General features: G+C 42.2%; 1 protein-coding gene across 1 annotated transcript in view; it reads right to left on the bottom strand.

Moving 5' to 3' along the window:
- The window catches only part of CDHR3 (cadherin related family member 3), a 57424-nt gene that overhangs the window by 609 nt on the left and 34292 nt on the right, over nt 1-22523 (bottom strand). The window contains exons 6-19 of the mRNA XM_069003858.1: nt 21359-21453; nt 21150-21254; nt 17444-17592; nt 15913-16102; nt 15478-15646; nt 13920-14019; nt 13672-13770; nt 12841-13067; nt 11202-11373; nt 9525-9769; nt 6788-6960; nt 5406-5419; nt 3932-3963; nt 2485-2533 (exon numbers count right to left, since the gene is read on the bottom strand). Of these exons, the coding sequence (XP_068859959.1) occupies nt 2485-2533; nt 3932-3963; nt 5406-5419; nt 6788-6960; nt 9525-9769; nt 11202-11373; nt 12841-13067; nt 13672-13770; nt 13920-14019; nt 15478-15646; nt 15913-16102; nt 17444-17592; nt 21150-21254; nt 21359-21453 (1819 nt within the window). The remainder of the gene's footprint in view (nt 1-2484; nt 2534-3931; nt 3964-5405; nt 5420-6787; nt 6961-9524; nt 9770-11201; nt 11374-12840; nt 13068-13671; nt 13771-13919; nt 14020-15477; nt 15647-15912; nt 16103-17443; nt 17593-21149; nt 21255-21358; nt 21454-22523) is intronic.

The raw sequence follows: 22523 nt of genomic DNA, 5'->3' as shown, positions 1-22523 counted from the left end.
ATAACTCTATCCAAGTTCCAACTACCAGGGATTAACATGGGCAGTGTAACAAACACATCCATAGTTGTGAGGACAAAACTTCTGTCTTTGGCCATACTGAGCACAACCATTGTATATGTCTGTGCCTATTTTGTCATGTAGAGTTGCCTACCAGAGGCAGCAAAACCTGCTTAGGAGCACAATATGCCACATACATCTTCAGCTCATCCGGACTGACCCAGGATTTGGAGATCCAGTGAGTCCTGGCTGCATGCATTCCTTCTCCATTTGCACAAAATGCTTTCCTCCAGGCTTGCCATTGATACATAACAGGCATTGCCGTTAATAGAGTGAAGCACTGTGTGTTTTGTACAAGTACATATTCTCTCATTTATAAAAAATATTGTTAAATTTGTGTTGTTTAGCACACATGTCTACCTTTCCTTGTCAGAAAGATTTCTGTCTCTATTCAGGGTTTATGGCTAATTTCTACTTGCACATTAAAAGCAAATATCTTCTCCTTCAGTTCATTGCTACTAGAGATAAGTCGAAAAATTGCTGTGTGTCCAGTGTGATTGCCTCACAGTCTAAAGCTCTGTATCTTGCTAAACAGAGAATCAGGAGCTATAATGGCACTTTCTGTAATTAAACATTAGTAATAGGAGACAAACAAAAGACCATTAGGGCTTGGAAACAAACAGTGGCTACGTGTTACTACATGTTGCAGTTTGTATCAGAATTAATGATTTATGACGCATTAACACAATTTGAGCAACTCAAGATGAAACTGGATCTCTTTACATGTTATTTTTTCTGACTGCTTACAAGGCGGACATGTTAAAGCAGCCCAGATCAGGAAACAGCTTCTGACCATCCCTCTTAATCATATTCAACCAATGATGTCCAGGGAATTATTAAATTTCATTTCCAAACCAGCAACCTTTGATCCTCTAGGGTTTGGGATGAGCTGTGGAGAAGAGAGAGGAGGAGTGGGGAACACACATTTCCCTGCTGTCCCCACAGAGCTGTGTTGCAGCGTAATGCTTGTGTCAGGCACGACACAAATGCTGTGGCTCTGCATGACAGTTTGGATGGGCTCAGATATCCTTAAGTCCAGTATGGTCAGGTTTGTTGAGAAAGGGAGCCCCAACTATCCTGCAAGAGCACTGGAAAGCAGCTCTTGCAGTAGCCTAGAGACTATCCATTTTTAGTATGTTAGAAATGCAGTTACACAGGGAAAAAACAGGGATTTTGGAGCCCATTCCTCCAGATCTCTATAAATAGCAGGTGAGCTTGAACCTGGATCAAACCGGCCTTGAGCAGCCTTGTGGATGGGCTTAATTGCACAGTAGGGTCCCACTTGTTTGCCCAAGCTGTGGTTCAGTCTCCATGCCTAGTGTTTCCCATTAGCTCAAGGCATCCAACAGCCCTGAGCCAGCTAATAAGAAACACAAGTTACAGGCACTTGGGTGGAAATTGGCCAGACGAATCCAAGCCTTGAAACAAGCCTGCCTTCTTCTGGGTGATTTCTAGACCCATTGTTTCAGACCTATTTTCAGATCTATTTGTTAAAAACCTATTTTGACTGATTGTCACATTTTACCAGCTCTCCATCTCTATGCTGGGGCCATCAGCCATTAGGGACAGGGCTGGGCACCCTAATTCCAGGCCAAGCATCAAACTAAGGGGCTCAGGCAGGGGCTGTGTTTCAGGGCAATGAGGTAAGCCTGATCGACCCTTAGGAAAACAAAAATATTTTTCCTGCAATGAGTTCTGCTGCAGAGCAGTGGCTGTCACCTGGGGAGCTGGATAAGCACACACCTCCCAGATCATCCTGAGGTTTGTAGCTTTTGCCTTATTTTCACTTTTCCCTGCTGGTTAATCAGATATGCTCAGAGTCAGCATAGCTGGAGCCTGGTGACACAATCAGTAGCTGTTGCCAGCTGATGGCCTTCCCTGGCCTTCCCTTTTCTCCCCAACAAGCGATGCCTGAGCCTTGGATAAACAGCAGCAATGCACTGTTGCTGCAAGGGAAGAGGTTTGTGCAGGAGCCAGTAACTCACTCACCCACCCACCCTGCATCCAGGGAGAGGTTTAGGAGACGAAGGCAGTACTTCTGCAGTGACATCAACCTCCTGGCCATTTCCCAGACATGAGAAGAGTGAGACCATGTAGCTATGACAGCACCAGAACAAGAGACTTGCAGCAAGTTCCTCCTCCTCTCCCACCTTCCTATACCACATCCATATATGCCAGTTTAGCAGAGGAGTAGTGAACAGTCTGACCATCAGATGCATGCTTTCAAGGACCATAAGTATAGTCTACCATTATGAATGTTACTAAGGCACTGTCTTGATTCTCACTATCTGTGAGATATAGCTCCCATTCTCCTTGGAAACAGCTAACCTGAAATATGAAAAGCCAATGTTGAACCATATTTAAATCAACTAATCCAGTTTGTTTCCAGCCTAATATTCATATTCCCTGTTAATTGCTTTTTATTACCTGGGTCTATGGCTTCTCCATCAAAGACAGTGTTTAGCTTTGTCATTGTCTGTGAAGAAACACAAAATGTGAAATGAAACCTGTGAATTCGTCAAGTCAGAAGGAGGAGCAGTGACTTGGAAATGGTGACCTACATGAATGGAGGTAGATTTGTATGACTTGTATATTGCATTCCTTTAGGATGGGTTTAATCTAAACTGGCAACAAGGGCCATTTGTGGTGTAGGGTTTTGCCTCTAGATGTTCAAAGGAGAATTAATAAGACATTCTAAATGCCTCCACGTGTGTAGCCAAAAGATGGTCTTCTCCTGTAGATACAAAAATGCTGCTAGCAAGGATTTTCTTGCTATTTTCTAAGTCCGTGAGAGACTTTTCTCTCTCACAGAAGAGGTAGCAGGGAATGTAAACAACCAAGCCACCTGCAACCTTGAAAAATCATGTTTATGGTAAAGTAGAAAAATATTTTGACAATGGATGTTTTAGGATTTTAGCCAATCACCCCAAGGGGTGGTTGGGGCTGGTCCTTTGTCCGATTAGACTATGAAGAAAAAAGTCTGTAAAAGAGTTTGTAAAATAATTAAATAAAGCAATCTTGCTGCACAGTTCCTGCCTGCTGGATCTTCTCTCCTCCTCCTCCCTACAGCTGCAGGACACGGTGCTGTACCCTAGGGCCCAGGCCTGTGGTAATATTTGGTGGGGTAATATCCTCCACCCAGAGTGGGCTTGGGAATCCCCTCTCTGAAAAACTTGGGGGGAGGGAGTTCACTAATCAAAGTACCTTGCATAGATTCACAGAATATCCTGAGTTGGAAGGGACCCACAAGGATCATCAAAGTCCAGCTCCTGGACCTGCAAAGGGCCACTCCAGGAATCATACCACATGCCTGAGAGCATGACAGCCTTTGTGCAATAATGTCTATGAAAAGCAAGGAGCCCCGAGATCCAGGAGCAAAGAAACATCTCCAACAGTGGAAACATCTATGATGTTTTGCTGCAAACAGCTTATCAAGGCCAAACTCTTTACAGTTTGGGTATGCCGGCATACCTTACTGGTTGCACTCAGGTGGGTCAGAGTTGGCTGCACAGGTCAGTGGTGTCTCAGCAGTGCACCACTGTGAAGCTGGGGCACTTGTCATCCCACCTCTGCAGCGAGTCTCCCTGTCCCTGTTGAGGGCACAGCCTGTCTGACCTCCCAAGTACAGCATTTTGGCACTTGGAAGCAAAGGGGCCCCAGGGCAGGTGAGCACCCCTCACACTCCATGTTTCCAAACACAGAGGCCAGCTGGGACAATTAAATGTTTTGCACTTGAGGGCAATCCTTTTTTTTTCTTGCCTATCATTTTTATATTCTCTGGAAAACAGACACCTTTCATAGAAAGGGTCCTATGATTGTATTGCATGATGGGGCTGGCAAAACTGGGGTTTGTTTTGAGGCCAGCAGTACTTACCACAACCACTTCTTTCTTAGGCTTCTTCTTTTCTACAGAAAGGAAAATGCACATTATTAATAACCAGAATTTTCTGATGATGACTATAGACACTAAAGCCAAGGTATCCTCAAAGAAATAGACATTCTTGCTACTCAAATGCTGAGACATCTTAAATGAGCCTTACTTCTTTTCAAATGCTGGGTGACAATCCACAGTTGCCAGTGACTAATCAAAAGTCTAGCCTTGAAAAGTCAGTAATGAATGAATAACAGTGGTTTATTAAACAAATTTCCATTTCTAAATAATACAAACAAATACAGAAATTCACCTTTGGGAATATCTGAACAAGAAATGTAGATTATTGTTTTCCATGAATGTTTGTAGTTGCAAAGCTTGTGTCAAATATCAGCTTGGAGACAAAACATGGAAGAGCTGCATTTTCAGTCAAGTAAAATTCGGATTGAAGAACAGTTTGGTTGTGTGTCAATTTGCCACACTATTAACTCATCCCACATGCAAACAAACACAGCAGCAGTGCCATGGGCATTTCGACAGCATGGATTTGTGGATGATACCCAACTACTTGCTATGATTTCTTCTTGCTCACTCCTTGCCAATTTGTTTAATGGCCTTTCTTTGGAGAACTGTGCCTGGCCACAAATGTGCTTTGCAGCCAGGTGTGCAAAACTCTGAGGTGCTGCATGTGGATCTCAATCTGAGCATTGATGGGAAACTTGTTCTGTCTGGCCTTTGCTGCCCAGCATTTGGGAACCAGTTTTTCAGAAAGCAAAAAAAAAATCAGTTTTTGGAAACCAGCCAACACTGAAATGTCTCAAATTGGGCAACCAAGAGAACAGCTAATTTTGTGGGGTTTGTTAGTCCTGTGTTTTTTCCAGTTGGGAGACACTGACTGAGGAAAGGAGGAATTACAAAACCAGGGTCCTACTGAGCCCATATGAGCAATGCTCTCTAGCAGAAATGTCATGGGACTAAAAGGAGCAAGACTCCTTAAAAAAACCATGTTTTTTCATGTGCAATTTATCTCCCTGCTAAGTTATACAAACCCCTTTAAAAGGACCAATACTTCAAAATAAATCTTTATGTACATGAAGTAATGGCATCAAGGGAGCAAATGAAGGGATCAGAGAACACGGAATTAGAGTGGAGAGGACTCTTGAAGGTGCTGTAGATGGATGAGATTATTTTTTAACAGCGTATAAATCGTGTGTGAAAAATACAGTAATTCTTTAGCATCCATGCCAGAATACCAGACTACTCTGAATCTGGGTTTTGCCTAATAGCTGATAGATTTGAAGACTAAAAGGGCCATGAAATCACTTTGTCAGGCCTCACATAATTGACCAGGATTATCTAATCTCAGTACCCTTCTACTGTGTCAAATTTTTATCTAGAAATTAATTTACATATTTTACACTGAATCATAAACAAGGTCTTGTTTCGAAGCATTAAAATATAGAAAAGAGGTACACACCTGGAGCGTTTATCCTGTAATGAAAAGAAAATTAAGAGCATAGTTAACAAATGTCATAGTTTTGCCTACATAAAAAAAATCGTAGTTTTTGTTCTCTTTCACTTGGCAAGAAGGATGTGTTTCCTCAAATTCTGAGATTTGCTTGATTTGTTTGGTTTCTGGTTTTGCTTTCACAGAAAGCCTGTATCATTTAATGCTGCTCTCAAACAAGAAAACAGCCCTGAGCATTGCTCTAACAGTTCTTCAAGAAGGAATGCTATTAAAATAATAAAGTCTTATTGATGATAGCATAATGGATTTATGTAAGATGGGAAAATATATTTTCAGATATTGTCATTTTTTCCGTTCTTGGAGGAAGGTCAATTTTTTGGATCTGATGTGCTCAGAGAATACCTTTTAAAATATTTGAAAGGTTGTAAATGTTTTTGAAAACATAGAAATTGCTTTTTAATGGGAGAGCCTGGCTTCCAATAAATCATTTCCCCAATTAATAAATAATAGCAGTGTCTTAGATTCATTTATCATTTTTTTTCACAAGCTGGTAAAGGCCTTGCACACACGATTTGAACTATAGTCACAGTCATATAGTACCTCTTTACATTTAATCTATCTTCTAAATTGTTGTCCAGATCCTGAGAATACTTCTAGAAATCCCTTTTTTTTTTTAATTCCAGCCACTTAAAGGACTGCTTATCTTTGTTTTGTGAAGAACAAAGTCAATTTAGAGGCAGCCTGGCTCCAGCCCACTGAGAAGGCAGCAAGCAGGGATCTCTGCACTTCCCACAGTGACTCAGAGCTAGTCCCAGGTGCTTCCATGCCTTTTGCCAAGCACGAGCACTTAGAGGTACTGTGAAGCTTTATGGGCCAGAGCCTTGTAACTGGCTTGGGTAAAACTCCAGGAAATCAGCAGAAGTTTTGCCAGAACAACAAATCTGGCATGAGAACCAGTATTTGCAAGGAACACTGGGATCTGTAGCTGAGAGGGAGGAAAATGCATCCAGTAACTACCTAGATAGGAGCTCCCTTGGAGTGGGAGTCAAATACAAACCAAAATATTTGTGGTCAGCAGAGTCTGGCACAGGCTCTGACTGAGGCTCATGAGCATAGTTTCCTTTAGAGGTCATAATTGCTAATTCCACTTCCACCTTCTGCTCACGTTAATGTTACTAAACCATGAAAAAAATACCATGGACACATTTCCTGGATTTCATATCATTAACACAAATATCACTGTAGCTTGTGTTAGCATTACTGCAGCACAGGGCGTACCGCTATAAAAGATTTAAATCATCGATATCATCACGGCTGAAAGGCCTGAGCCATTTCTGTCATTGCCAGGTGCTGCTGGGGGCTTCCCCAGGGTGACATGTAAGAGGACTCACAGAGGTGCTCTCCCTGCCGGAGGGCAGCGGGTGCGGAGCCGCGTCAGCAGCAGGAGCCCCAGGTAGCCCAGCAGCCCGAGGAGCAGCAAACTGCCGAGGGTGATGACGAATGGCACGTACCACGCCGACGGAGAGTAGAGGTTTTCCCTTTTTGTCACAACAGTGAAGCCAGGCTTTTAAAACAAGACAGGAAGAGTTCCTCAAGGCTGTATACCGACACTAACAGCACCTTTCATCCGGCTGAACTTCTGCACTGAGGCACCCGGCCCGAGCTTGCCCTGGGGCTCTGCAGATGATGGGCAGAGGGAGATGGAGGGAGACAGGGATTCATCCCATGTGCCTGCCTGCTGACTGCCAAGGCAGCTCAGATGGCTGGGATGGACCACTGAGCTCCTGGGGCAACCAAAGGCAGGTGAAATGGAGCCCACCCACAAGGCAAAGGGGAGGCTCCAGATCATGTTTCAATATCTTATATTAACACAAGCATGTCGTGGAGAAGTTTAAAAGCCTGAGAGGCAGCCTGTAAGCACACTGTTGGAGGGTGGACAAGTTCAGGGAATACTACCATTACTGAGTTAATGTTTTCTTGTTATCTAAGGCAAAACTGGAAGTAGGTCATCTTCACAGCAGTGATCATCCGGTCTGCTTTGTAAGAGGAGTTGAACCCTAAGGAACTGGGTTATTGTATAAAAAGAAATGAAACTCCTTCTTTTTTACCCAGTGACTTGATCCAGAAAGGAAAACCACACTTCTCAAGCAGTTGCAATCTCCCACATCTTCCTGAGTGTCAGGAGACACATCTCTGAGCTGGCATATCACTTGATGCTAACAACTCCTTCATTAAGGTCCCATCATGAAACTATCCTCAAACATTTCAGACATTACCCATTTGCTCTACCTGGTTCATTACCTAGTGTGGTACTATCAGTTTTGATCATCTACTGAAGTTTTTATTTAATTTTCTGTGAGACGTTTGTAATTAACAATGAGTATGAAACTGACCAAGGTATCTATTTCTTTCCAGTTTAAGGATAATTTTGAAATAACCTATTTAGTCTTATCAAAAAAAGATACATCCAATCCTTAGAGAAACTCTCAAATAATATCACCACCACCACTTTATCCTCATTTGGACTAAAGTCACAGGTGACTTTTTGTGATGGGGCTTCTTTTCTACACTACCAGCTTTCCAGTATCTGACTCATTGAGTCGCTGCACTGAACACATGTAAAGGGCAGTGATGGGAGAACTTGCTCTAATGGAAGTGTTCTTCTGGAAAATAGCCTGAAAGTGGAAGGCTGATATCTCTAGGGAGACAGATTTAATGCTGTGGTATGTGGTTGAGACTGTATTTGTGGTAAAGCACAGGAAAGAAATACAGAATAAGTTTATTCAGCTTAACTTTTCATTTCCACATCAAGTAGGGGGAGTAGAAGGCAGTGAAAAAATAATTTATTCCTTCCCAAAAGAGCATTAGATAATAACAGGGTTATTAATCAGTCTGAAAATTTGGATCTAAGCATTTTCATAGCAAAGCAACCAGACTTGCATGTGCTGTTAGCAGGATTCTTTGGTTCTGGCTCAGTTACCAGTAGCCTCTAGAAGATCCAGACCATTTTACAGCAAAAGAGTCTTTTACTACTTGACTTGGAAACTCATATTTTCATTCCTGCATGCAAGAGAGAAAAGGGTAATGCCATCTGCAGGCAGGCAGGGAATGGGTGGACTCTGGATGATGGAAGATGGTGCAGCAAGGCCTGAAGGGGTGATTGCTACAAGGATAGGGACAGAGTGGTCTGTACCCTGGGGCTGTGTTACATCTACAGGCAAGACAAAAGCAAGCTCTCCTCACATCATGCACCAGCCTGATGGAAATTGGCTTCAAAATTAAACTGGTAAGCCAGAGCTCAACTGGGATGGCTGTGCAGAGAAGTGAACTCTATTGCTGGGACACAGGCCCACAGCTCCACAGGCTGTGCAAGGTTAGATCCCACTCGGGCAGCCAAAAGCTGTGCAGGCTTCCTCAGCTCAGCTATGGACCACCATATGGGCAGGGAGCTCAGGAAAGACCCATCCCACCCCTCTGGATTTGCTGTCTGAAACCTGCTGAAAACTCAGTGACACTCAAAGGCTGTGCACAACTGCTTCAGTTCTTGACATGCTGCTCCAAGTCTTACACGACAGTGACCTCAGGGATGGGAAAAGGACCCTTTCAAGTGATGAGGATTTCTTGTTGTTGTTGTCTGTTTCAACTTTGGTAGGCACAGATTAATGTGCTCCAATGATAAAGAAACACAAAGAACTGCAAGGCAGCTGGGGGAGTGAATAGCTATGAATAAAAAAAGAGGTAGTGCAAAATGCATGAGGTAATTTTAAGGTTCCAGGCAAAGGTTAATCCCTGCTCTTTCCTTATTAATAAAGCTGCCAAAATCTTTAACTTTCCAGTTGCATGGTAATGGCAGCATGCCCAGTCCTTTGGCTTCCTGCCCTTTTTGTTTTAGAAACTGAAATACAAAACACATGTTATGACGCTGTACCTGGGACTAATCCTTCATCACTAAGCACGTCAACTATCTCTGGCTTCATCATAAGAGCACAGGGCTCAGAACCTCCCAGGACTAGATGTGCTCTAGGTTTTTGCTTTCCTTTTGCATACATCTATCCTCTTTTTTCCACTCCTATGGAGATTAGTCAATAAAAGAAATGCAGAACTGGACAAAAGTTTTAGTGAACTTACTGTAGTGGTAGTGACAGTAGTTGGGTTTGGGATAACTCTGATGCTTAAAGTCACTGTTCCAGTTTTAATTGAGTGTGTAGTTTTGTCCCTGGCAGATACTAAATTGTCGTCTGTTATGTGGACGCGCAGACTGTAAATCCAGTTTGTATCAAGTCCACTCTCATAGTCAAACCTTGATGCGAGAATCAGACGAGATGTGTTGGAGCCAGCACTTGGTGAAAAGATGAAATGACTGTTCTTATTGCCTGCAAAAAGGTAACACCAATATGTGAAAATATTTACTTTAATTCCACATTAAAGTAAATGTGTGTAACAAATGGTGAACTGTGGTGAAATGTCAATGGCAAGAAGGGCTCCTTGAGCTGCCTTGTACCATATAAAATAATTGAAAACAATGCAGTCACAAAAGCATTATAATATAGAATAAGACCCTCTATGGGGACATAGCAGAGAGGAGGCTGTGGAAACACTTCAGAGCCATAGGGCACACAAGAGGTCACCTGAATGACCTGAACTTACAGCCTGGGGAGCACCCAACAACAGCCAGCTGGGGTGAGGACCCTGCACTGTGGGGTGTCCCTGGAGTGTCGCTCCAGCCTCTCTCCATGGCTTCTCCATCTGCCCAGAGGGAGTGGCCTTTGAAGAGGTCCCCCAGAAGAGAGTTCATGACTCAGTGACATTGGTTGCCTCCAGTGCTTTGTCAGCAGCATGGGGCAGGGAGGAGAGTTCAGAAATACTGGCTCCCCACCCCTTGCTTTCTGTCCATTGTAGCTGGAGAGCTGCTCATGGCCCAGGCTGCAGGCAGACTTGACCTTGAAGGCCATGCCTATTTTACAGTATCTATTTTACAGCTGTGAGATGCTCTGTGGCTCAGAGGCCAATGCATGACACAGCTCAGGTCTGTAGCACCAGGACACCAGTGTGGTCAGACACTGATTTATCAACATAGCCATTGTATGGATTCATGTGTCAATACTATGTCCACAGAGCTCCTTCTGTAGCATCAAAGGGCTGCAATAGGACAGATTCTCTCTTTTGATGCTGACAGCTTTTTACTGACACCTGGACATTCTGCTCCCTTCTTCACAGCAGTCACCTCAGCAACAAAAGAAGGAATTGCCCCAAGACAGTGCATTCCCATTTTTGTGAAGCTGAGTGTCATCCCATACCACTGCAGTTTTCCAAGTGGATGCAGCTGATCATGAAGTTCAAACAAGGATTCTTAAAATGAGGTTTATTGCATACAGCATGGACCTACGATATGCAGGTTCGAGCAGCTGAACAGTGCACCAGCATCTAGAGGTGAGATATGCAGAGTAATAGAACTTTCCATCATTTCTCAAGATTTACTCAGCTGTAGTTGGAAGAGAAATTTGACACTGCACACCATTCCAGCTCATTCTTCCCAAGTTCTTTTCAACTGTGTAATTAATAGCCTATTAATTAACGTGGCATGCAATCCAGCCTTGCAAGGGAGTGATTTAACTGCTAGCACCAGTAGCACCAGTAGCCAGCTTGTGCAGAGAGCAGCAATGTAATGATGTTCAAAATTTGTGGATCACAGCTAGCTCACCATGAAAAGTAGCACACAAACTATGTTAGACTTTTGTTTATAAATGTAAGTGAAGCATCTGCATTCACTATTTTTTTCACTGCTCCCACACTCTGACACAGTACCTTCATTAATGAAGTAACGGAAAGACCTGGGATCAGAATCACGATCTTGACATTCAATCCTGAAGCCATTAATATTGGTCCCAACAGCTAAGCTGACTGGGATTTGAAGTGAGAAGAAATTGGGTGAACAAACTGGTTCTTCATCATTTACTTCCAAAACATTCACAGTTACCTGGAAGAAAAGAGGAATAGCAAGCTGAAGCTGCTTCAATGTGCTGAGACAGAATTTTATTCATTTCAGAAACTGTTTGTCTTTGCCCATTTTGTCCTTTTGATCAACAGCTTTTGAAGAGCACTGAAGTCCCCTTTCAACCTAGTTCCTGCCAGAAAATGTCTGTGATCATTTGTCCTTCAATTCTTCTTGTGATCAGCACTCTTCTGGGATCATGTTCCTTAACCTGAGCCATTTTCCAAAAGTGAGGGGTTTTCAAGCTGATATGTCTGACTGTTTGAATAACCTGAATTGTGTTATTGTTAAAATGAGAAATAATAATAGTACCACATAATCATTAAACTCCCTTCCGAAACTCAATTTGCTTCACAATCATTAGTTAGGCTGCTTAACATATTTAATAACCATTCCGAGCATGACCCATGGAAGGAGGAGTGTTTACAGACCGTTCCCAGTGAGAGAGAAATGCTGGTAATGGCCTCCTGCATGGCTGAGAGCACCCACAGTAGCACCAGATGTGTTTGATGTCATCTGAGATTAGCTAGCTAAAAGAAAAAGTTATCCTTCTTAAAGTTCTTTCTTCTAATGTCTGTTAGTCAGGCAACAGACAAGCTTGACATTGTTAAAAGCTTCTGATGATGAATTGTCATTTACCATCACCTTGAAGCATTATACATGATAAAGAGATTAAACACCTCCTAGCTAGCAACTCTATGGGTGGTGCTTGACTGGAATGAAAAGTAAGCCTAGTACCTATGTCACCCCAAGAGATGTGCAAAAATCAAATGTAAAGCAGTCATGAGGGGAAAATGTGAAAAGAAGTAAAAGTGGGTCAGGACAAGGTACAACTCCAGCAGGCCAAGCAGACACAACTCTACTGGGCTGGCCCTCAGACATTAACCCAAGAGGCTGCCCAAGCCCTCCTCCCATCCACATCCTCTCTGTACCACTCCATGAAAACACAACTCTGATGCACTGCAACACAATTCTCACATGGACACTTTGCAGGGAAAGAAAAATCACAGACAAAATCAAACATGTATTTGAGGACCAAGGGACACTACACAGGTTCCAAAAAGGATTTGCCACTAAACATGGCTACAACTAGGTTGTGCTACCTGGCTTCAAGACCCTGTCCTTCTTTTATTTTCTAGTACCTCTGTATCCATAAAGAGTAACTTAAGTTGTCTAGGGCACAAAAAACAATTTCACTGCCAAGGTAAAAAAAAAAAAAAAGTCTGAGAAGCAAACACCACAGTCAAAAAGATTAAAATATTATTTTATCCTTTTTGTAAGAAATAAACCAACACTGAGTGAAAAACACCTCTTTCATCTGAGTGATATGACTGGGAAAGGTTGGACTTGCCTTTTACAGACCAAAGTGCTTTGTCCAATGTCTTACTGTTCTTACCAGGAAGAAGACAGAAAGTGTAGATAAAGGGGAAGAAGTAGAGTGGGTTTACTCACTGATGCTGTTGTAGACTTCTCTTGGTCTGAGGCCTGTACTGTGAAGATATGTTTCTGAGTTGTTTCGTAGTCTAATCCAGCTAAAATCCTCACATCTCCTTTCGTTGGGCTGATCCAGAAGATATTTGTGTAATCCCTGCTGCCTGCTCCAGCCACAATGGAGTAAGTGATGACATTGGCTGGCCAGTCCTTGTCTATGGCATGCACTCTTCCAATGCTAGATCCAGCTGAGAGACAGAAAATCCATATTTCACTAACATTTAAAGTAACAGAAGATACAGATGAAACTGAACTAATGATTTGGTTTAGAGTTTTTCACCCAAGAAAATTAAAGCAACAGTGTGAGAAGCACTATTTCACTATGGTGTGCTATGGCTTCCCTGTGCATGGGCTGCTAGCAGCAAATACCAAAACACAAGAGTCTGTAGAGAACCTCAGGAGAAGTGCTCTGTGGCTGGGCCAAGGGAGTCCTCAGTTGTCTGTGTCAGTCTATAAAGGTTTCTTTGCACCACCACAGTCCCTCCAAAGGGCTAATTTAGCAAGAGCGGAAAGACAGTCTAAAACAAGACATCTGAGTTCAGCTCCTGGCACTGTCACAGATTTCTTGTGCAATTGCTGAATTTGTCTGTGTCTCAGCTTCCATCTGTACAATTGGAGTTTTTGCCAGTTTAGTCTATTTAAGGGTAGTAGGTGGTTGTATGGTGAGACCCCAGTTGAACTGGAACTTTGAGCCATTTGCCTTATTTACATATATGAAAATTCATTTAGAGCAAAAAGGCACTTAACAAAATGACAACATTATTTCTATCATGTAGGTGCTACTTACTGTACCTTTAGTAATCTCTGAAACACTAAATACATAAGATAAATTACTGAAGACTGGAAAAAATTCATTCACTGGCTTTATCCTGATGTAAATGTAGATGATATCTGGAAATATAACAGAAGATTAAATCATAGTTAAGTATGGCTGTGAAATTTTCTCATGCATATATTCAAAATACATATGGTATTCCTCTCTCCATGCTGTTACATACAGCACAGAAAACTATGAAAAGAAATGTAAGAGGGATACTTGCTTGAGTAGTTAGGATGGGCAGTATCTTGCACCCTGACAGTCAAAGTATAAACTTCAACTCCTGGATTAGCTGGACTTTCTAAATCAATTGTTCCAGTCATCTAAGTTAGAAAGAAACACAATTGTATTTATACTTCCATACATGAAATCACAGTACACATGATGACAATTGCTATTTTCAGCATTCTGTGTGATCTGCCCCTTGGATATATAGAACTGTTCTATAGGAATAACACAGGCTATTAGTCAATTCCAGGATTGAATTCCAGGCTTTTTCTACATGCTCACACTTCTGCCAACAAATTTCTTCCCCTTAAGTGCAGCAAGTTCTATCATTTGGATCATAAGGTCTTGACCTTTACCTAGTCAATTCAAAGCATGTGAAAGAGCTGGCTATTTACCCTGCCCTTTGTTGGCTCAACAAGGATCTGCGATTGCTAAACAGTAATAGTTACTCCTTGAGCTCATGCCTGCAGACATTAAGTGAAGGTATCAGGTCCAGCCACAAGTGTTTGTCCAGGAACCAAGTTATCACTAAATGGTGGCTCACACAGATTTAAATCCTAATCTCCTGAGCTCTCTATCTCATTGTAGAAGCCTCATAAACTTTGGGGCAGCAGGACTAACATATAGGCATCCACTGCTGGTTGTCTCTGCAGGGAAATTCCTGGAGGAACAGGTTACTTCATATAGTCTGTACATTGTACATACACAGTGATCAAAGGCTTGATTGACAACAGTCATACCCTGTGCAGCAAGGAAAATGCTTTTTATGTAGCAGATGAAGCAGCTAAGGGCAGTGCTTATTGACAAGGAAACCTCAGATCCAAAATTAAAGTAAACCATACAAAATCATTTTACTGCTCCTGTAGCACTCTTGTCTTTTAGACAGAATGCCTATTTTTTGTTGTTTCCCTTTTTCTGCAGTTGCCTACAATTCTTTCTAAAGCAACAAAACAACCACCATTGCACATGTCCAGGAACTGGTGGGGTTCTGGCCAATGCAAGTTTGCCAGCAGCTATCAGCATAAGGAATTCATATTTTGACATGCAAAATCACAGAAGTGCAAATCCCACCACACTTTTGTGAAAATTTGCCACTCAAAGTGATTTTACAATTCTGACCAATTACTGAGTTACTGAGTGTGAGATTTCTCAAGTATTTAAATTCTTCATGCTGAGTAGCAAGGATCTTCCACAGTCTGTCATGAGTAAATGGGTATGAAATGGCATCAAATTTCTTTGTTTATCCATATCAAAGTTGGTGCTTCACACTCTCTAAAAAAGAGTATTTTTTTTCAATCATATCTAGCACATTTATTTAAAACTGGAGGAAACAGTCTCTGTTCACTAAATTCCGTAGAATCCTTAGAAAGCATCCTATCAAGGGGTGTATAGTTCACAACTAGTCAAAACAGTCATTCTCCACATCATACCTACTGTGAAATGGATTACAGTAATTCTTTTTTCTTGTACAATGAATTTTAAAAACTCTTATAATATTTCATAACTTGACTTTTGTAATGGGGTAATCTAACATAAAGCCACAAATGACTGACCACAAGTCTTCCAGACACAGTGGACTCCAGAGCAAAGTTATTGCTTCCAAAACCAGATAATCCAGTGAAACTAAATTGGTTGTTTGATGGATCAACATCAATATCTTTACAGTAGTTTCTAAGATCAACAAGAAGTGTCCCAGGAGCCGTATTTTCATTTGCTTCTTTCCTGTTTAAAACAAAAACATTTCCCGTCAAAGTAACTTGTATTTCTCCTTTTGAACTATTCATATATCACTGGCCAAAACATTGATTTATTTTCAAAGTGAAATCCTAGATCAAAATATGCAACAATGGAGGAAGCAACCTAGAATGTTGACCCATATGTTGTGATGGACAACGGTCCTGTAGAATGGGCAGGCTAACAATAAATGTCCATCTGCCCACTGGTCTGGGGCAGCAAGGCAGCACCAAGGCAAGGAAGAGGCTCCATACCTGAAGGCAGAAGGATTGCATTCTGGTGGGTTGTCATTGATATCGTCAATGATGATTGTGATCCCCATTTCACTGGCATGGCCACTGCTGGGGCTGTCCTCCACCCGGACTATCAGCGAGAGGTTAGGATGGAGCCGCAGCGGAAGCGCATCCCGGTCAATTCTCCCAGTCACCTGCAGCACTCCAGTTGCTGTCAGAGAACAGCCAGAAGTCAGATATTCACCATGGGGGGAAGAAACAAACAGTCATGGTGCATGTGCAAGAGGACAGGGCAGTTCAACAGACAGGTAGCAGAATAAAAAGTCTTTTGTTGTTGTGCAAATCATGGCTGGTTTAGTTATTTTTTTAAAGTGGTACAAAATGGCTCTGAACATTCTGCGTAAGATTAATGGCTAGATACCATTGCTCAAAAATACACCTTAGGAGGCCTCAGCAGAAGGTTTGTAAAGCATTTAGGTTTCCCTTACTCTCAAGCTTCTAGTGCAAGCCAGAGTTGAGTGCCTTCACAGAGCAAGGACAATGAGCTGCTAATGCCTGTCCTTGCTCCCTAGCTAGTAAGACAGCTTCACTTTCCACTGTTATCATTTCAGCATCCTTCAGCACCTCCAAATCTAGTCATACATCAACAGAGCTGCTCTTAGCGGTGACAGACTGTGCCAAGTGCTCTGGCCAGCCATGCACTTAATACTTTTTTTCACTTCTGTTAGCCTCTGTTCAGAAAGAGAAGGTTTTTTATGGCACAGTACAAGTACTATTCTCAGAGCACAAAGGAGTTGAAAGAACAGTGCATATATCCTCTGCCTTTTATAGTGTAATTGAGGAGGAAGGTGGCAATACAAGGCCAAAAGGCATAGGGAATTCAAAGCATTTAAGGATCATCCTGATCCCCCACAGCACTGTGTTTTGTGGCACTTCTTATAACTGTGATAGGCAGTTCTAAAGCAATAGCAGACAAGGAACAAAGCCATCACTGAATGCCAGCCCTGGAGCAAAAACCTCTGGGGAACAGATGTACAGATCCCAGACAGTATGAAGAAGATAGGATCACCACGAGAAAGAGGCCTTTTTTGGATGGTCTTGCCTGAGGAGGGTCATGAATAGAGCAATGAACCTGAGATGTAGATTTGCTGTGCACCTAAATGCTAGAGAGGATTTCAGATAGGAGGGAGGACTTTATGGTCTAACTACCTGCAGCTGTTTCAAGAACCCCAGAAGGGTCCCTGCAGTCCTCAAATATTAGAAAGAAGTCAGCAATCTTACTTCTGCCCAAGGAACCATCACCCTTGAGCCGCAATTCAATATTTGTCAAGAAGTCACCTTTGGTCTACTTTCTTCAAGATATCTTGCCAAGTCTTGGTCAGCTGACCAAAGAATTTGACCTTAATAAGGGACTGAGCATTCCTTTTTGCTATAAGGAGCCACAAAATAAAGTAAGTCTATTTAAAACTAAGTCAAGAATAATTTCTCCAAAGTAGACAGACTTTTTTTTTTTTTTTTCAGATGTCAGAAGTCACATTTTTCTTTGTCTTACCTGGATTTATGGAGAAATGTCTGTCAGATGACTGGATGCTGTAGAAAAGTCTGCTGGGAGAGTCTTCATCATCAGGATCTTTAGCTGTTATATTAGCAACAATGGTGCCCAGGTTTTGCTCCTCTGGAATCCTGTAGATTCTTTGTTTTCTACAAGATAAAATTCAGCAAAGCGTGCGTCTTGTTTGCAAGGGCAACTGATTACAGATTTAGCTGAGCAGCCAATTGTGGCAGCAGAGCCATGGCCATGCTGGGTTCAGAGATGGCTATTTGCATGTCTGGATAAATACCCCAGGCATTGGTTCTGCCAGCTGGGCATGTAGCAGTAGCTGAACTGGCATGTGCTCATAAAGCATGACACAGCCACACAAGTAAGTGTTCTTTCCTTGCAACTTTTCCACAGTAAAAGCAATTTGACTTTCACAGAACCATGGAAGTTGAAGAGGTAAGGGGATGTTAAGTCATGCCATCCATCTCCCTACAGAGCTGCCAGCTCATAAAGTCATTTGCTTTAATTTCTTAATTTTGCAACAGAAAAGCAAAAATACAACAAGTAATGTAGTCAATCATCTTTTGGAATGAATGCTGGAGCCTTCTGGGGGGCAACAGTATTACAGAAAAGCTGAGTTGTCCCTGCAGTAGGTGAAGGCAGGAAGGAGCACTCTTCTGGGTGCTCAATAGATGAATGTGTCTCAAACTCCCAGCAGCATCTGTCTGTCTGATGCATTTTACACTGGGAAAATGGTTCTCTACTGCTGCTGTTTGGTATGCCAGTGCTCCCAAATTTCCCATGATTTTAGTTTTATAGGTCAGATATGGTCTGGGAGGCAATTGTGCAGGATTGCTTACAGTGGTTGCAGTTTGATGTTCACGTGGGTACTCAGGTGGACAATAACAGTACTTGAACCACATGCAAAAATAGGCATGGGCCAGGACCCAAAAATGGTGCAAGGAATTTCAGAAGACTGGTTTATATTACTGAAACCCACACGAACACACACACATCTTCTGATTCTACAACTCAGAAGTGAAGGTCCTCAAAAGTTAAAAAAAAGCATTAGAAGTGTGTTTCAAGACTAAATCCTTTTTGCCCTTTTTAAACATCCTATGCTGCCACTTAGGTAATTGACTGGTCTGTAGTTCCCAGTACAGGAGAACATGAGTCCTTTGTTGTTCTCTGAAGACACACATCATAGGCCACTTAGCAACTGGAGCAGAGAATTGCAGAGACAGAACAGAAGATGTCACGTCTCAAGGCCTCCACTTGCAATTTTTAAAATGGTTGAGAATACACACTATCTTCAGCTCTTCTGTCAGATCATATGAAAAGAGGCAAGCATACAGGAGAGAAATCACATAGGATTTTCCCAGTAAAACAACTAACTTACAGCCAGATGAAAACAAGGAGTTTATGACACCTGCTGTGTCAGTGTATTTACAGACCTTCTATGTCAGTCTTGGCACTGGATCTCTTCCCTCCTTGTTCTCCTGTTGCTTCCTGAGCCATGAAGAAAGAAACAGATCCCACTCACTCCCACAGCTCTAACTGGTTTTGGCCCAAAGTAGGAAACTCCCTAGGCCCACTGGAACCCCAACTCCAACCTCTCTGTGAACAGCAAACTCACCACAGCCCTACCAACCCTTCTGCACCCTGCACTGGTTGTTATCCCATCCCCACTAGACCTTTTGGGAAGAAGCAGGACATTACCAAGCACATCCCCATAGCACAAAGCACCAGGACAGCTGGAAAGGAGTTAGGGGCTACCTCCTACACAGCTACATCTGGGAAGTGTCACGTTGTCCATCTGTCTGCCACCTGCCAGTAGCTTTTTACAGGATGGTTCAAGCAGACATTTTGGTCACTGCAATGTAATTGCAAAGGAAGCATATGTTTGTTTTCTTGCCTTCTCCTTTGTTTTCCTGACTCCACAATTTTCCATTGATTTTAACAGCCACAATTTCAAAAGGCTGAATGCCAATATAGTGTTGTGAACACCAAAACCACATGTGCTTGCATATACTATGGGAACAATTAAAAAAACCCTTTGAAACTCTATTCTTGACATCTATGATCAGGGTAAAATAAAGGAGGTTTGCTAACTCGTCAAGTTTTCTCAGCTCCCATACCAGCACTAATTATTACAGTGTCAGGAAGTACTTAGCCCCAGCATGCAGCTCACACTGTAGCAGGAGACAGGCCATACATGTGCATATTAAGGATAGATCATGAAGTGCAATTTAATCTAAAATTCTTTACAAACAGAACTGCTCTTTCTGGTCAGTAATGTCAATCTAAAAGGGAGAAGATTCAAACAAGTACCAGACTTTATTTGTGCCATATGAGTCTTGGAACTTAGGTGTTACAGATTCTCAAGTCACTGCAGACTTCACTGATTCAAACAAGTAGATAAACATTTTGAAAAGTTCTTTTAGCATTCCAGACACAAGGATGAATACACAGAAATGGCAACATTAGGAGGGAATAATCAGTCTAGAACGCAATGTGCAGATGTTGGCACTGGGAAGAGGATTCCTCCTGCTTGCAGAAGTACAGTAACATGGAATGAGCTGTTAATGTTATTGTTTACTGCAGGCATGAGGTTCAAGTATTAAATAGCAACAACAACAACAACAGCAACAACAACAGCAACAACAACAATTCATGCCTATTTCTAGCATTTAATTCTTGTGTGTCTTCAGATTCTTCACTCCTTTAACCATCAAGGTCCAGACCCTTGGTCTCGGCCCAGGATCTGTCTCAAGAATGCTCTGGCTCGAGAAAACACCCAGTAGATTGTTCCAAACAAGTGGCTGGAACCTCCTGGTATGGCCCCAGGTGCTATCCTGTCTTCACTTGTGCAGAGATGGCAGGAGAGGAGCCATCTTAAATATTCTGAGCAGGGACCTTGTAGAGTCTCACAATCAGGAGACATAATGACAGTGCCTTAAATCCCATCAGTGTCTCATGCAAGTGATAAAGATAGATCAACAACAGAGCAGATCAACTGTAATAATTGTCATGCTCCTGCTTCAGAAACTACCATCCATTGTGCTCTCTTTCCGCTGCAAAACAGCCTGCTTGTAGCACATGCATATTCGTTCCCATTTTTCCAAATTTTCTATATATCCTGACTCCTTTAGTCTTCAAAAGCTGTTTCTGACTTGTGTGTTATGACACAATTTCCTGCTTATGACACAGTAAGAGACAATATGTTTCAAAGATCACCAGGTTTGTTTACAAGTGTGTCTGGGAAGAAGACTGATCAAAAGGGAGACTTTTTATGTCTAGACATTTCTGCATGAATAAACACCATTATGGTGAAATGCAGACCTGCATAAGGAGCAAATCCTTTATGACTGTATTCACACTGGGTGAAATTAAGCTCCTTGTCTGAACTTGTCCACAGATCTTTGCATAACTTTAACCTCTGTAAATGCTAACAAGTAAAACAAGCTTGTTTGGCTGTTCTTAGCATGAAGGCAGAGCCTCTTTAAACTATTAAGAATACAAATAAAAATTAATGAGGGACATTAGGACAAAGCTTTCCAGTATAAGAATAGGAATCGTAGCAATATTAAAATGCTTTTTTCAGTAGTGTTTTGTTGTCATAGTTATTTGCCCTTATGTTAAACCCTCCCATAGCTTCCAAAGCAGTAAGCCTGAAAAAACACCTACATTTTGAATGCAATGGAAAATTTTTACTCACGTGGTAAAGTAAGGCCTTTCATCATTGGTATTAATTATATATATATTCACTGTTTTAGTTGAGTTGAGTCCACCTGGATCTGTCACTGTTACATTTAAAAAGTAACTGTTAAATAAGAAAAACAGAACAAGAATAATTCCATGTATGTCAGAAAATATTTCTCTGAATATTATAAGCTAATAGGCCACAAGCATAAAACACATTCTCACCAATGTGGATCTTTCTCATAATCAAATTCTTTTGTGGAAAAAATGTCTCCACTTTCCCTGATCAAGAATGGTAGTGTTGCAGGGAGCAGTGAATACTGAAATGAAGAGAGTAAGGAATTAGTCTTTTTACCTTAAAACACCCTTCCATTCATTCCTTGCCTTGTAGAACAGGCCAAGTTACAGTGCAGTATTTGCCCCAAACTGCATAATGAAATGCTGACACACAGATGCCAGCACACCTGATCACCTCACCTTGGTCATAAGTGCTTTGCTTACAGCCCGTGGAGAGTCACAGGCACTGAGCTACATTAGCACCCACTCTGTTTTCTACCTCTGTGGACTCCAGGTCTGCAATGAGAATTTCCCAGAGAGGGCAGCCAGCAGGACCACAGCGCCACAGGCAAAAATCAGCTTTGTGGTGGCAGTGGAATGCATGCACAAAGGAGAAGTGAGAGAAGGGGCAAGGCTGGATTTGGTGGGACATAAGAGCTGGAGAAGGAAATTAAGTTTGGGACTCCAGATGATTGAAGAGGGCAATGAGGGGAGAGTGGACTTTCACAGAGTACATGAGGGTGTAAGGCTGAAGGGTGTTCACAACAGCCTAGTGCTAAAAGAGGTAGGACACAGCATTAGCCACTTTATGCATTGCACAACATGAAGAGGAACCACACCATTGCAGAGGTGTGGCAGGGAGCAGAGCACACCCACACTGTACACAGGAGTGAAAATGCAGCTCTGTGCTCCCTGTGGCCACGAGGTAGCTACTACACACCCACCACGTCCTCCCCTCTATCTTTCACAAGCCAAAGCAGCACAAATAAGCCTTCAAGGACATTTCCTTTACTAGTCCAGGTGTTAATAATACACATACAGTCTGAAGTATGCAACAACAGAGGGTCGTGCACCATGCAAATAACCTGCAAATGCCACTGAGCAGACCTGCACAAGGACGTAACAGCATTTCTTTAATTGCAGCTTCTTATGCCTCAGATGTTTTAGGGGTTCGAAGGCACATGGAACTCACTGTCATTGCTTTCAAACACAAAGCAGAACTAAACCCCCACAGCTCTGCTTTACTTCTCACCAGCTCAGTCTGACTGGGCAAAGACTGAGGACAGACTTCAAGCTAATTGCTTTCTTGAAAATTGCTAAATATTGAGATAGC

The sequence above is a fragment of the Aphelocoma coerulescens genome, chromosome 1A, assembly GCF_041296385.1.
Source record: "Aphelocoma coerulescens isolate FSJ_1873_10779 chromosome 1A, UR_Acoe_1.0, whole genome shotgun sequence".
Lineage (NCBI taxonomy): Eukaryota > Metazoa > Chordata > Aves > Passeriformes > Corvidae > Aphelocoma > Aphelocoma coerulescens.
This window is presented reverse-complemented; position numbering and strand designations above follow the sequence as displayed.